Genomic DNA, 12,239 nt, shown 5'->3' on the forward strand with positions numbered 1-12,239 from the left:
CCTATTGCTGCATACAGTCATATAGTATATATCAGCTTGAACTATTTATCTCTCTCTCGAGCTATTTATACAAAATGGGGTCATCATAATTATTGAAAAGAGACATAGTCTAGTAGTCAGAGCAAACAGAGATAATGCTGCTATTGCTATTACAGTATTATTTGATTACAAAGCCTAAGCTTCATCTACCTATTTTATCAGACATATGTTTTTGATGGCAGAACTAGGTTCTCATGCTTGTTTTTCATCTGTCGCTAACGAAATTAACTGGGCTATACTCTAGTAATACGGTAATCCCCGCTGTTCACGAAGATACACACGTTTCTCTCGCGAACCAACGGCAAAACGGAGGACGAGCCCCTGACACTCCCACTGACTGACCGAACGCTGCATCTATTACACTGCAAAGCGCATGCCGCCTGCGTATGTTAAATTATTTCGTTCCAATTTTGTTTGCGGCATTTGGCTTACAAAATGTATAGGCGAGGGTTGCGGGAAGGTATGGATACGCGACAATATGGTTACGATCAACAGACCGAACCTCTTAGTAGCAGAAGTGTTTCGAAATCACCGCATTCAAAGAGACTAAATATAAGCAAAGGAAAAGCTATCGGTGAGTAATTTTGCTGAAAATGTGTCAAATGAATGTGCCTGGGAATTTTAATTTATCGTGCTTATGTATGCTCAATCACTTCATTCTTCCTCTTCAGTAAAATTGTCGTAAGTCTTTTTAGTCACTTGTGCGAGTGTGAGTGAATGGGCACAAGCACTGGTTATAAACCCTAGGTTTGAGTGGAAGTGGTGACTCCTCTTCGGCCCATGGGCCGGGGCCACGGCCCATCAAATTGGGCCTAGGCCCATCAGGCTATGGGCCGCGGCCCATCAAGTTGTGTAAAGGAACTATTCACTTGGCTAGCACAGACAGTCCCCAAACTCATAATAGAACTATAATGTAAAAATCTGAACAAAACTTTGCCCTAACCCTAACCTGGTACACATACTACGGGAGTTTAATTTTTGGTCCGAATATTGACAATTTTGTAAAAATTGAAAATTTTGGTAAGATAATTGAGTTTTTCCTGACGGGGCCGTGGCCCATCAAGCTATGAGCCGCGGCCCCATGTGGCCCAATTAGATGGGCCGTGGCCCCGGCCCATGGGTCGTAGTGGAGTCACCACCCCTGTAGCTAGGTTTTGCCTATTTTCCCAATCTTTGCGTCACCCTTGTCTTTGTTTTTTTGTTCGTGTTCTTTGTTGTATACGAAAGATTGGAATAAAATTGTATTGTAATCTGGTCTCCAGTTCAATTAGGTTACATCCGCATTGCCGCATTGTGTATCGAAATATTTAATCAGTTTGTTCCAGATGCATAGACTTGACGAAGAAATCTGTATCTGATCAGTGGTTTGTGAATCATTCTACCATGGCGAGAGGTCCAGCGATTCCTAAAACTCTAATTGGCCTGATTGGCATAGCACGATGCACCCACCATCGATCAAATTATAACATTCTTATAGTCTTATGTCTTTTTTATTGCAGGTCTGCTGGTCTTGTTGCCACTTTTCACATTGGTTATTGGACTTTTGATTGGCCTTTCCTCACATACCAGTAGGAGTGATGATTTTGCAACTTCCAGTGTTATTGTTGATACTTCAACACAACAGGATGTGAGAGACTTGTTATTCAACAACTTGAAGGCAGAAAATATAAAGAGAAATTTAAAGTATGTTGCAGTTGTTAGTATTTCAGTCACTTTTTCCTGAAGCGAAAAATTATATATACGGTAATACTTGAGCAAGCCCTGTCAGTTCATTGGGGGAAAATTGATGAGAAACTCTTTCGCAATACATAACATAGGTGCTTATGCTTATTTTTCTCACACTGTTCGTTCTCAAGTTGAACTTTTTTTTTCTTATGCTGATCATGCTTTTTGCTCCAAACAAGGTTCTGTACAAGCACCCACCAATATCTAATGATATCGGAAGAGCTACAATTCGAAATATTACTGTTTTTGCATTGCCTACCCAATTCTTGTGGGCTAGGTAGAGGGCAGGTGCTTCAATCGCTATTACTGAATTGGACTCGACCCAAAAGAAAATATTGTGCCAAGTGTATTATAAACTTGCTGATATCAATCAGTTTGTATGGAGCATTAGATAGTTATGGTAGTTTGACATTTATAATTAGTTTTAATGGACGCAATTTTTAATGTATGCCATATTTCAATTCTGCATATATTCTAAATTAGAGCATTGGCTTCTAAAGTTCATCTTGCTGGAACAAGTCAAGAAGAAGACATTCTTGTTGATCTGATTGTAAATAATTGGAAAGAACAATTGGATGAAGTAAAGGTAATATAAACATGTATAAACAATTTGGTAATCATCATCCAGCCCAGCGCAGACTCCAAACTGCTATTTGAAAAGCGAGTCTGGTTCCTGACTCTCGATTAAAAGAAATTTTGGCTTTTAGAAAATCAAATTTTGATATCACTTTGCCGTATGCAAGTCTTTTTCAATCACCTTAAGAATGCTCAGTCGACTAAGTCATACCTAGTCAACAATGTTTTTCGAGTTTCAGTCAGAAATTTCGAATTCATAAACGTTATGAAGTCTAAAATTTTGACTTATGGCTCCAAAGAGTTAAAACTTTTGACTCCAATATAAATATGAACATGTCCAACTCCACAGCTCTGTATTATCTATGATCTTGTTTGTTTAGGTCTACCCATATGATGTTCTGCTATCAGTTCCCAATGAAAAGGATCCAAATTATGTTGCAATGAAAAATTCAGATGGCTCAATTTCTCACAAGTCGAAAGCATATGAGAGTCCCCTAACACCATGGGAAGAAGAAAATTTTAAAACTATTAAACAACCAACTTTTCTTAGTTATGCTGCAGCAGGCCACGTTGAGGTTTGTATGTAATAGTATTACCCTTTTATCATTATGTTTCTTAATTTTGCCGGGGTGTAAGTGTGAGAGAGTACAAACATACCAGTAAGAAATAATATTTTAATGATTTGGTGGCATTGCTTGAATAAGTAGGCTATTAGCTTCACGCAGTATTGTTACCTCAATCTTGCTCATAGATTAATATTCATACATGTTTAAAGTGCACACTAATGTGAAAAAGTGTTATTCATTTAATACAAAAGCCTTGTAATGACCATAACTGCAACCCTAATAATTGTGTGTATAAGTTACTTATAGGTTGTTTAATTGACTGTTTCTAATTGATCTCCTATACAGGGTCAATTGGTATTTGTGAATTATGGCCGTGTTCAAGATTTTGAAACAATCAGCAGAACGTTAAATATAGATGTGAGAGGGAAAATCTGCATTGTTAAGTTTGGGAAAATATTCAGAGGTGATAAGGTAAATTATATATGACTATGACTATATGCTATATATGACTAATATGCAATTTTCTGGTTTGAATTTTTATTTACTTAATTTACTCAATGAGTTCTATGCGTTTAACTAATTTTTTTGCTGCGAAAGGTTGAAATTGCTATTAGTTTCCTCATCTATGTATGCTTCAGATTCATAAACAAAGAAATAAAATTCAGTACTTGAATTAGGGAATTTGTTTTATTACATAATTTAGCTCTTATAGTTTTTCCATATAGTGCTCACTGCTCAGGTTTATTTTGTATTTTGAATCATGACTTGGGACGATGTTGTAAATTCATTTAAATTGCGTTTTTTAATTTTATTTATTTCTATATTAGGCGATTTATGCGGAACGAAATGGTTGTTCTGGATTGATTATGTATAGTGATCCTGCCGATTATAGTTCGGACTCTACCTATCCCAATGGTTGGGGACTACCACCTGATGGAGTGCAACGAGGCAGTCTTCATTTGCGAGATGGAGATCCACTAACACCTTTTTATCCATCAATTAAATCATCTTACAGGTAAAAATCTTCATGTAAGTTGATTTTAACTCATAATCATTATTCAACATAAAATATGATATATTGATCGATAAAAACAAACAATCATTAGCACTTTGGCAATCATGGTATTTGATTGGATTATATATTTCCTTATATTAGCATACATTCAGAGCCTAACATAAATTACTTTACTGTAGAAAAGATCAGTTCGCAGCTTTCTGATAAAGCAGATAAAACATTTTTTCCTCAATATAAGCATTCAGTAATCGTTTTATTTCTTGGAGTGAACGAAATGCATTTATAAACAATATTGTACTTGCAAGTCAACCTTGTTCATGAAACAGAAGAAATTGAACTAGTGAACTAATCTAGTGACAGGAATATATATTTTGGTTCACCATATTATGATATAATTCACCTTGTCCAATTCTCATCACTTTGAGATGAATTTCATCATATACAACAGTAGAGATTTAAATTTATTTTTGAATAGAATACCAGAAAATGAGACTGGATTGCCAACAATACCAGTACAACCAATCAGTGCAGAAGATGCTCTTATATATTTGTCAAGTATTGGAGGAGACAGTGCACCATCAGATTGGATGGTAAGTTGTGTATGAATCCATTACTAAATCAGTCTTAACTATGAACCCAGCTATGGGTTAATGTTATCATTGAAATGGAATTCTATGCTGCAGATAGGCTATGTAAAGCTTACAGCTAGTAATTTGTCTGGATTCAGTTTCAATTTTCATTTGCATAGACTCCATATAGAGGGTTGTTGAGCCCCCATATAGTCAGCCAGTTTTTTTGCTTGGCCAGCTGCACAAGATGGGTCTTGCAGTTCAAATTCAAGCTTTCTATTTTTTCAATCAAATGATTCAATTTGTGATATTGGAAAAGATCTATTTCAAAGCTACAGATAATGGAAATCAATGTTTTTTAAGTCCTATTTTTCATTCTTCTGAAACACATCTGTATTAGGATAGGATTTACATATTCATCCCGGCAGAGGGGAAAGCCGATCGTCTGGATACCAGTCCATGTCGGGTATGGGATTTCGATAGTTAGCCAATTATTGGTTTTTGGAAGCATAGACTCGACTATCAGATTTCTGAAGTGTGTGTTTTGACTTTGTACTGAATATATATTTATAAAATTTGTTTATCCATAGTCCCGCTACCATACTTATATATCGTCATATTTTTTTTTTCCCTATCAATATTAAAAAAATAACTTTTATTACCAGGGTGGTTTGAATATAACATACAAGCTTGGAGGAAAGATGACAGATGACTTTGCTAATCATAATATTGTACTTCACGTTGCTAATACCAGACCGATAACTGAAGTTAAGAACATCATTGGGTGAGTAAGAGAACGAATACTATGGAGCAGTTGGGTTACATTTGGGTAAGCCAAATGCTGGAAATTATCACATAATAAATTGATTATGGCCATGAGCCCAATTATTTTGCGAAACTTAACCATCAGCCACAATTTACGTTAGAATTTACATAAAACATAAAAAGTAAGTTTATTCATATAACATTAATCGAGTCAATAATTTCTGGATACTGAATGAGTAGGGCTTGTTATCCCAATTAATAAATTTTCCTCTTAACAAAACTCACAGAATTGTTTTTAGTTGATAAGCTAACTTGAGATTGAATTCTTTCAATTGATTTTCTAAGCTGTTTGACCTCTTTTCTGTAATTAAAACCTTCAGGGACAAATCTAAAAACTTGGCTCGGCGGTGTGGCACATCGTGCTAAGCGTTAGTAATACGCTCACCACCACACATCTGATTACCTTTGCAGGTTTATATCCTATGAGGGATAAATAAGGGCGAGAGGATTGCTGGGCTCCTCTCCGCCTTGGGGTGGTTCATGTAACCACTGGTCGGTTCCATACATCTGAAACAAATAACTGGCTAACTAATCCCATATCCAAACATAGACTGGTAACAGGACGAGAGGCTGTGGTTTGCCATATAATTAAGCTGTCTTATTGACTTTCCTTACCACGGGGTCATTATGTGAATCCTTGTTTATGAGATATAAGTTGGCATAGCCACCCAGTGTGCAACTAAATTGGGAAGGGAATGCTGAACATGGAATGTTTTATAGCTTTTTACAAATTAATGACTGCCTGGAGCATTTTTGAAAAAAAAAAAGGTGTGAAGATTTTTTTGTAAAAGATAATTTTTACTGAAGGGTATTTTTAACTTGAAACATCACATACAAAAGAACAATATGAAGGTCTATACTCATAGGGAACAATAAATTTCAAGATTTGTACTACCATGTTTCAGTTTTATTCGTGGTTCTGTTGAACCGGATCGATATGTTATGATTGGTAATCATAGAGATGCTTGGGTGTTTGGTGCTCTTGATCCTTCTAGTGGAACAGCAGTTATGTTGGAGGTTGCCCGAGTGATGGGAGAAATGGTCAAGGTATTCCACATCTGTTTTTCTCATTTATCTCCTAATGATTTGGTGATAAAATATTTGACTGAATATGTATTTAGAGTGGTAAATGGAGACCCCGACGTTCTATTGTGTTCTGTAGCTGGGCAGCTGAAGAGTATGGATTGATCGGGTCTATTGAATGGGTTGAGCAATTCGAAAAGAAATTGTTAATGAATGCTGTTACATATCTCAATGTTGATATTGCTGTACAAGGTAGGCATTGATGTTGTTAGGGAAGCAATAAGTTGACTAAACATCCTCAAGAGACAATAAAAGGTTGCTAGCATACATTATATCTTGTGAGTAAAAGGCTGAAGTCAAGAGTTAAGAATCGAGTCGTAGCCCATTTCAGCCAGGAATCTGAGCCGGATTTATATATGCAAGTTATTATCTTCTGTTATCTATCTATTATTTGTTATCTTCTGATTAAATGTAAATTGATAACTATGTGTACTTGTGTAGACACTATTGCAAACAGTATACCGTATTTTGGTTGAGCCAAAATTTATAACTTGTTGGAAATAATCATGTATTTCTGGTTTTAAACATTTGTTTGTCTTTTATCTTTCAGGCACTGCAACATTTCGGGCAAGAGCAACTCCAAATCTTCGGTCTATTTTGTATGAAGTTACAAAAGAAGTTCCTAATCCCGATCCTAAAGAAGTTGCAAATAATAGACCAACAGTTTATGACACTTGGAAGAAAGTTTATTATGACAAGTAAGACTACTTCATACCCTTGCTTTCAACAACAGCAGGGACAAACAGCTCTGATATGTAGCTACTATATTCAGAAAAATCGAATCCTCCTTGTTCGGCATAGCATTCTCAATCCACTGTCCTGTACCCAAATTGGGATGTAACTGTAGCCAGCGTCTCAGGGCAACTAGCTTCAAATATGTAACAAACAGAATTCACATGCCCATATACAATCCTATCATCTTAATTTGTCCGATACTCTACGAAATATGGAATTTTGGGGTGGATTAACATTGTGTTATTTCAACAGAAACAACAATGGTCGTCCCTTCGTTGGATTTCTAGGGTCAGGAAGTGATTACATGATGTTTGTACAAAAAACTGGAGTTTCTTCTCTTGACATTCGATACACATTTGATGAAGTGAGTCTATTTTAATAAGACATAATAGGCATGATTTTATGATAATTTAACTTTTCTGTCACTAAGTAAATACAGCGAATTTGAAAAGTGTTCTTCTGATATTACATACCGGTATTCACTTATTCTGTTTTAATTTAAATGGTGCAGTCGGCTAATCATTAGAAACAGACATTAGGAATTGAGGCCAAATTTGAAATTTTGGATTCCTTTGTGATGGGGATCGGTATTTCAGACTTAATAGTAAGGAGTCATTGAAATTTTTTTAGAAAATAAAATACCCTGATTAAATAACCCATCTAAAAAAAATGAGATTTCCTGTAGTTGAAGTGGAAATGGGATGAGGTTACCCAAGACTCTGAAAACGCACACAAAACAACTTTCATGGGAGATTTTATGTGCTCAAGCTATTTTTTTCTATGGAATCTGTTTGATCTTATATGATCTGTTGGCTTTATGAAATTTAACATATATTTGACAGCACAACAAAAAACTATCATCTTATCCTGTTTATCATTCAGCTCATGACACAATTGAGTAAGTATATATGTTTTGTAACTATATATTTATGTGTACAGTTGTTGAATTAATTTTTTTATAGCATTTACAAAGCTAAACAATAATTTGTTTAATTTGCATTTGAATGAACTTTCTAATTATGTATTGAATCAATCTACCCAAATTCATAGTATTGTGAAATGTCTTTATATCTATCTGTGTCTTCTGCTTCTATTCAATTTTATTATTCATTGAAAAAAATTGTATTATCAATTCTAGTAGTATGTTCCTTCTCCTAACAACAGGTACTTTGAAAAATTCTTGGATCCTGATTATAAATTCAGTCTAGCAATGGCACGAATATGGGGAGATCTTGCTAGAAGATTTGCAGATGATTCTGTTATACCATTTAATCCTATCGACTATGCTGAACAAATCAGAGATATGATCAATATAATCGATAAAAACAATGCAAAACAACTAGCAGAAAATGGAATCAGGCTAGGTCAGTTAACTTTATATGTGCTACTTGTAAATTTACATGTAAGCGGCATCTAAAATATATAATGTATCACACTATTAACTGATTGTCTATCAGTGTACACTGTACAGTATATCCATTTTGATTTTTATGGAATCTTCATCCGTGTAGCCATTTTCCTGTGTGTGCTTCAAGATTATGTAATGATAAACCATCAATGTATCAAATTTTCCCAATAAACATTTTTTGGGAATAAGTATACTTGACTTTGGTGTAAAATTAGCATACCGGTATTTTAAATCAAACAAAACAGCAAACTACATTCCATTTACTGATTAATGCAGGTTTCTTTAGAGCTTTTTTATGTTTTTTGAATGTATTTACATACAGATAATATTTATGTCATTTTTCTTGACAGATGGTCTTCATTCAGCTGCAGAAACTTTGCTCAAATCATCTATAGATCTTGCTAGAGATATTTCCAATATTAATATTACAAAGTAAGTGGAGGTAGTAAATTTGCTCATATTCAGGCATTCCGACATTAATGTAGATACTGAATTATGTATTTGTCAATAGCCATTTCCCGATAACTATTATCCTTCTTTATTTCTCATATGTGCTATATGTGCTGAATTCATTCAACACTTTCGATGTGGTGCTGTATAGGATATCTCATTCAAAAATGCTTATTAAGATTGACAGATATAGCATAGTTCATGAGAGTGGTGAATTTCCTGATCATTACCGTAAATTTTGTATTGTGTTTTTCAAAAATAAATATATTCTGTTTTTCCCTAATAGCTTCTTGCAGGTTCGTGAACTGAATGATAAATTGATGTATCTTGACAGAGCTTTCCTAGATTTTCAAGGTCTTCCAGGCAGACCTTATTTCAGGTAATATACCGGTACCACTGCTATAGTTGAGATATATTTTTTGTTGAATATGGATATTAGAAGATCCTTGTCTCTGTGAAACTACATTAATTAATATAGTATGTTATAATGTAGGCATGTAGATCACTTGAAATGAAGTATTATAATTTATAAAAATACATAAATTGGTTGTGAGAAGCGTCATAATTCAAAATGCTTATCAGGTGATGATTCAAAATTCATAAATTACTTTGGACTAGAGCAGTTAAGCACGTAAGATTTGCAAACTTATAAAATTTGACAAATAATGCTTGACTGAGGGACGATCACAGAATCTTAGAAACCATATACAACGCGGAATCCAGTTTACTGGCACGACTGTATTAGCTTGAAACCAACTAATGCTGTACTTACTCATGACATCTCTCATTCAGGCATGTTGTATTTGCACCAAGTGTTCACGACTCGTACGCAGGAGCAGGGTTTTCTGGACTTACCGATGCAATATACGAGGCAAAACGGGATGGTAACTGGGAAAAGGTGAAAAAACAACTTTCAATCACAACATTTCATCTTTTATCAGCTGCCAGCACATTGACGAAATTCTGATATTGCGCACGAGTTTATTTTTTCTCACCGATTTCAATTTCAAGCCTACTTTCGTAATATTCAATTCTACTTCAACCTGTCCATACAAGTTTTATGGTCAATTAAAGCCAATGCAATTGGATCACCTAAGCCACTTGCCAAAATTCACAATCTAACTATACTCACCACAAAACACTGTGCTAATTTGCCAAAATAATAGCTTTTGAACTTTACACTATGTATTCAAGTTTGCTTCAAAGCCTTCATTTTCTATCTCTGCACTGCTTTATCGTTCTTTTTCAATTCAAGAAAATAAATATATATGCATAATTCTGATAAATCAAAATAGTGTTTTTTTTGTGTCTGATGCTTTTTACAGAGAAATTTGAACATTCGCTTACCGAGTTCTAATGCTCTAGCAAACCGGTAGTGCAGAGGCAACCTTGGTATTATCCAATTGTGGAGGTTTGAACATGTTCATGTTATTGGTGTTAATGATGATACACTTTTCACTAATTGTAGTTTGTTATTTAAACAAATTGGCTCTTTTCCATGAGATGACTATCTATCCAAGCTGATATCATTTCTGAAGGCAGGGCCAATTTACCAGAGTAATAATATACACAGGGTCCAATATAGAGGCCATTCAAAATGCAGTAGCTCTCTGCCTCTGCTATTGAGTGGCTGCTTGCAAAGTGATCCCATGGGGAAATTACAAGGATTGAGTAAAGTTTCCTGCATTTATATTACTTCACCTAAATCCATTGCAACTCAACTTCTTATATAAATACTCTTTTAATTAGTTTGACGTATTATTTATTGCAACAAGTAAATAAAACTATGAGTGGTAATCTACAGTGAAATTTCTAAATAAAATATTTAAAATTAAACAAGTGTATACATAATCTTGACAAACATATACATAATATATTATTGACACCCTAAAAAAACTAGTTTCAAGCGGGCATTATTGCATCCGAATACTGTACCGTATCATAAAATAATATCATTAATCAGCTTGTCATGACTCCGATCTAACTTTACACACATTTCCATAAACTAAGGTTCGTCAAATTCATTGCAAATGTTTTTAGTTGAAGACTTGTTCAACTAGTGAAGTTACGACTTGGCCCTACATCCAGCGCCGATGTACAGGCAAATTTGAATAAAGTGAAGAAGAAAAGGCATATATAGAAAAAAAAAAAGGATAAAATTATAAGTCATTGTGATCAGTGGTACACGTTGTATAGGTAGTTACAGTGTTGCCCACTTTCTTTGTTACTGTTTTGCACTTTTGTTTACCTCCACCCCTCATGTATGAAGTTTGGGACTGGAAAGACCTATGCCCAACATCATCATCAAAACTAGAGTGAAACCCACCAAAAGGTCCACCTCCAAATTTACTCCCATGTCCCCCAAAACTTTCAAAAATATTGTCAAAATGGAAAAAATCATCAAAATCTCCACCAAAATCAAACTTTTTGAAAAAATCTCTAGAGCTGAAGTGTTGATTGAAAAACTCATGGAAATTTCCACCACCGCCTTGTTCATCATTCAGTCCGCCATGACCAAACTGGTCATATTTGCGACGTTGCGCTTCATCTGAGAGTACTTTGTAGGCCTCTGCTATTTCACGAAACTTTTCATCTGCTCCTGGTTCGTGATTTTTATCAGGATGATATTTTAAAGCAAGTTTTCTGAAAGCTTTTTTGATTTCACCTTTTGAAGCCCCTCTTGATACTCCTAGAACTTCGTAATAATCTCTCTGTGATTCTCCAGACTCACACAACAGTAATATTGCGCAGAGAACTATCAACACTGCCACCACTCTTTTAAGCATATTAACTCTCACTATTTTACTAATTCGATACAAACACAAATTAGGTGCCTGAAATTTACAGAGAAGCTTATTCAACATGACATGAAAGTCAAAGCTTTACTTAGACTTACCGTACTCAGTTTATACATAGTTGCTGAGCAGCAGAACTAGATCTGTAGATTAGTCTTTCGCTGCAGGAGGTGTCTATTTTTTTTTGTTCAATTGGCAACAACTGTGTAGTACTATGGATAAAATGGAGAACTGATGAAAAATATACGCTTTTATAACTTTAGGCGATGGGGTGGCGGAAACATTCACAATACCAGAATACAGCAATACTTTCTTCAGTCTTGTTCGCTATTCGAATGCCGACTAGCCTACATCATGTTGACTCCTATATCTGTATTTAACACGATGTACCTGTCTGACCCGATACTATTTACCGTATTACAAACCAAGATTGACGAAGACAACGAGAAGTCT

The 12,239-nt window shown here is 35.0% G+C and overlaps 2 protein-coding genes across 2 annotated transcripts; one reads left to right on the forward strand and one right to left on the reverse strand.

The window, feature by feature from the left end:
* The first annotated feature begins 231 nt into the window (after positions 1-231).
* LOC120326131 (putative N-acetylated-alpha-linked acidic dipeptidase) lies at positions 232-9,965 on the forward strand. Its single transcript, XM_039392365.2, has 17 exons — positions 232-613; positions 1,539-1,722; positions 2,248-2,350; positions 2,721-2,915; positions 3,252-3,377; positions 3,734-3,921; positions 4,397-4,511; positions 5,156-5,274; positions 6,221-6,362; positions 6,437-6,590; positions 6,949-7,096; positions 7,386-7,497; positions 7,976-8,031; positions 8,298-8,497; positions 8,892-8,973; positions 9,278-9,370; positions 9,784-9,965. Exons 1-17 carry the CDS (start codon positions 475-477, stop codon positions 9,956-9,958), a joined length of 2,331 nt encoding a protein of 776 aa, XP_039248299.2. The 5' UTR covers positions 232-474; the 3' UTR covers positions 9,959-9,965.
* A 748-nt stretch (positions 9,966-10,713) lies between these two features.
* LOC120326104 (dnaJ homolog subfamily B member 9-like) lies at positions 10,714-11,856 on the reverse strand. Its single transcript, XM_039392333.2, has one exon. The coding sequence runs from the start codon at positions 11,853-11,855 to the stop codon at positions 11,151-11,153; it is 705 nt and encodes a 234-aa protein (XP_039248267.1). The 5' UTR covers position 11,856; the 3' UTR covers positions 10,714-11,150.
* Positions 11,857-12,239: the final 383 nt, after the last annotated feature.

Source organism: Styela clava, chromosome 4 (genome assembly GCF_964204865.1).
Source record: "Styela clava chromosome 4, kaStyClav1.hap1.2, whole genome shotgun sequence".
NCBI lineage: Eukaryota > Metazoa > Chordata > Ascidiacea > Stolidobranchia > Styelidae > Styela > Styela clava.

Coding starts and splice junctions, on each gene's coding strand:
- LOC120326104 (XM_039392333.2), bottom strand. CDS start 11,855: ATGTTGAATAAGCTTCTCTGTAAATTTCAGGCACCTAATTTGTGTTTG.
- LOC120326131 (XM_039392365.2), top strand. CDS start 475: ATGTATAGGCGAGGGTTGCGGGAAGGTATGGATACGCGACAATATGGT. Junction 1,723..2,247: donor AATATAAAGAGAAATTTAAA/GTATGTTGCAGT, acceptor ATTCTAAATTAG/AGCATTGGCTTCTAAAGTTC. Junction 8,032..8,297: donor TCAGCTCATGACACAATTGA/GTAAGTATATAT, acceptor TCCTAACAACAG/GTACTTTGAAAAATTCTTGG.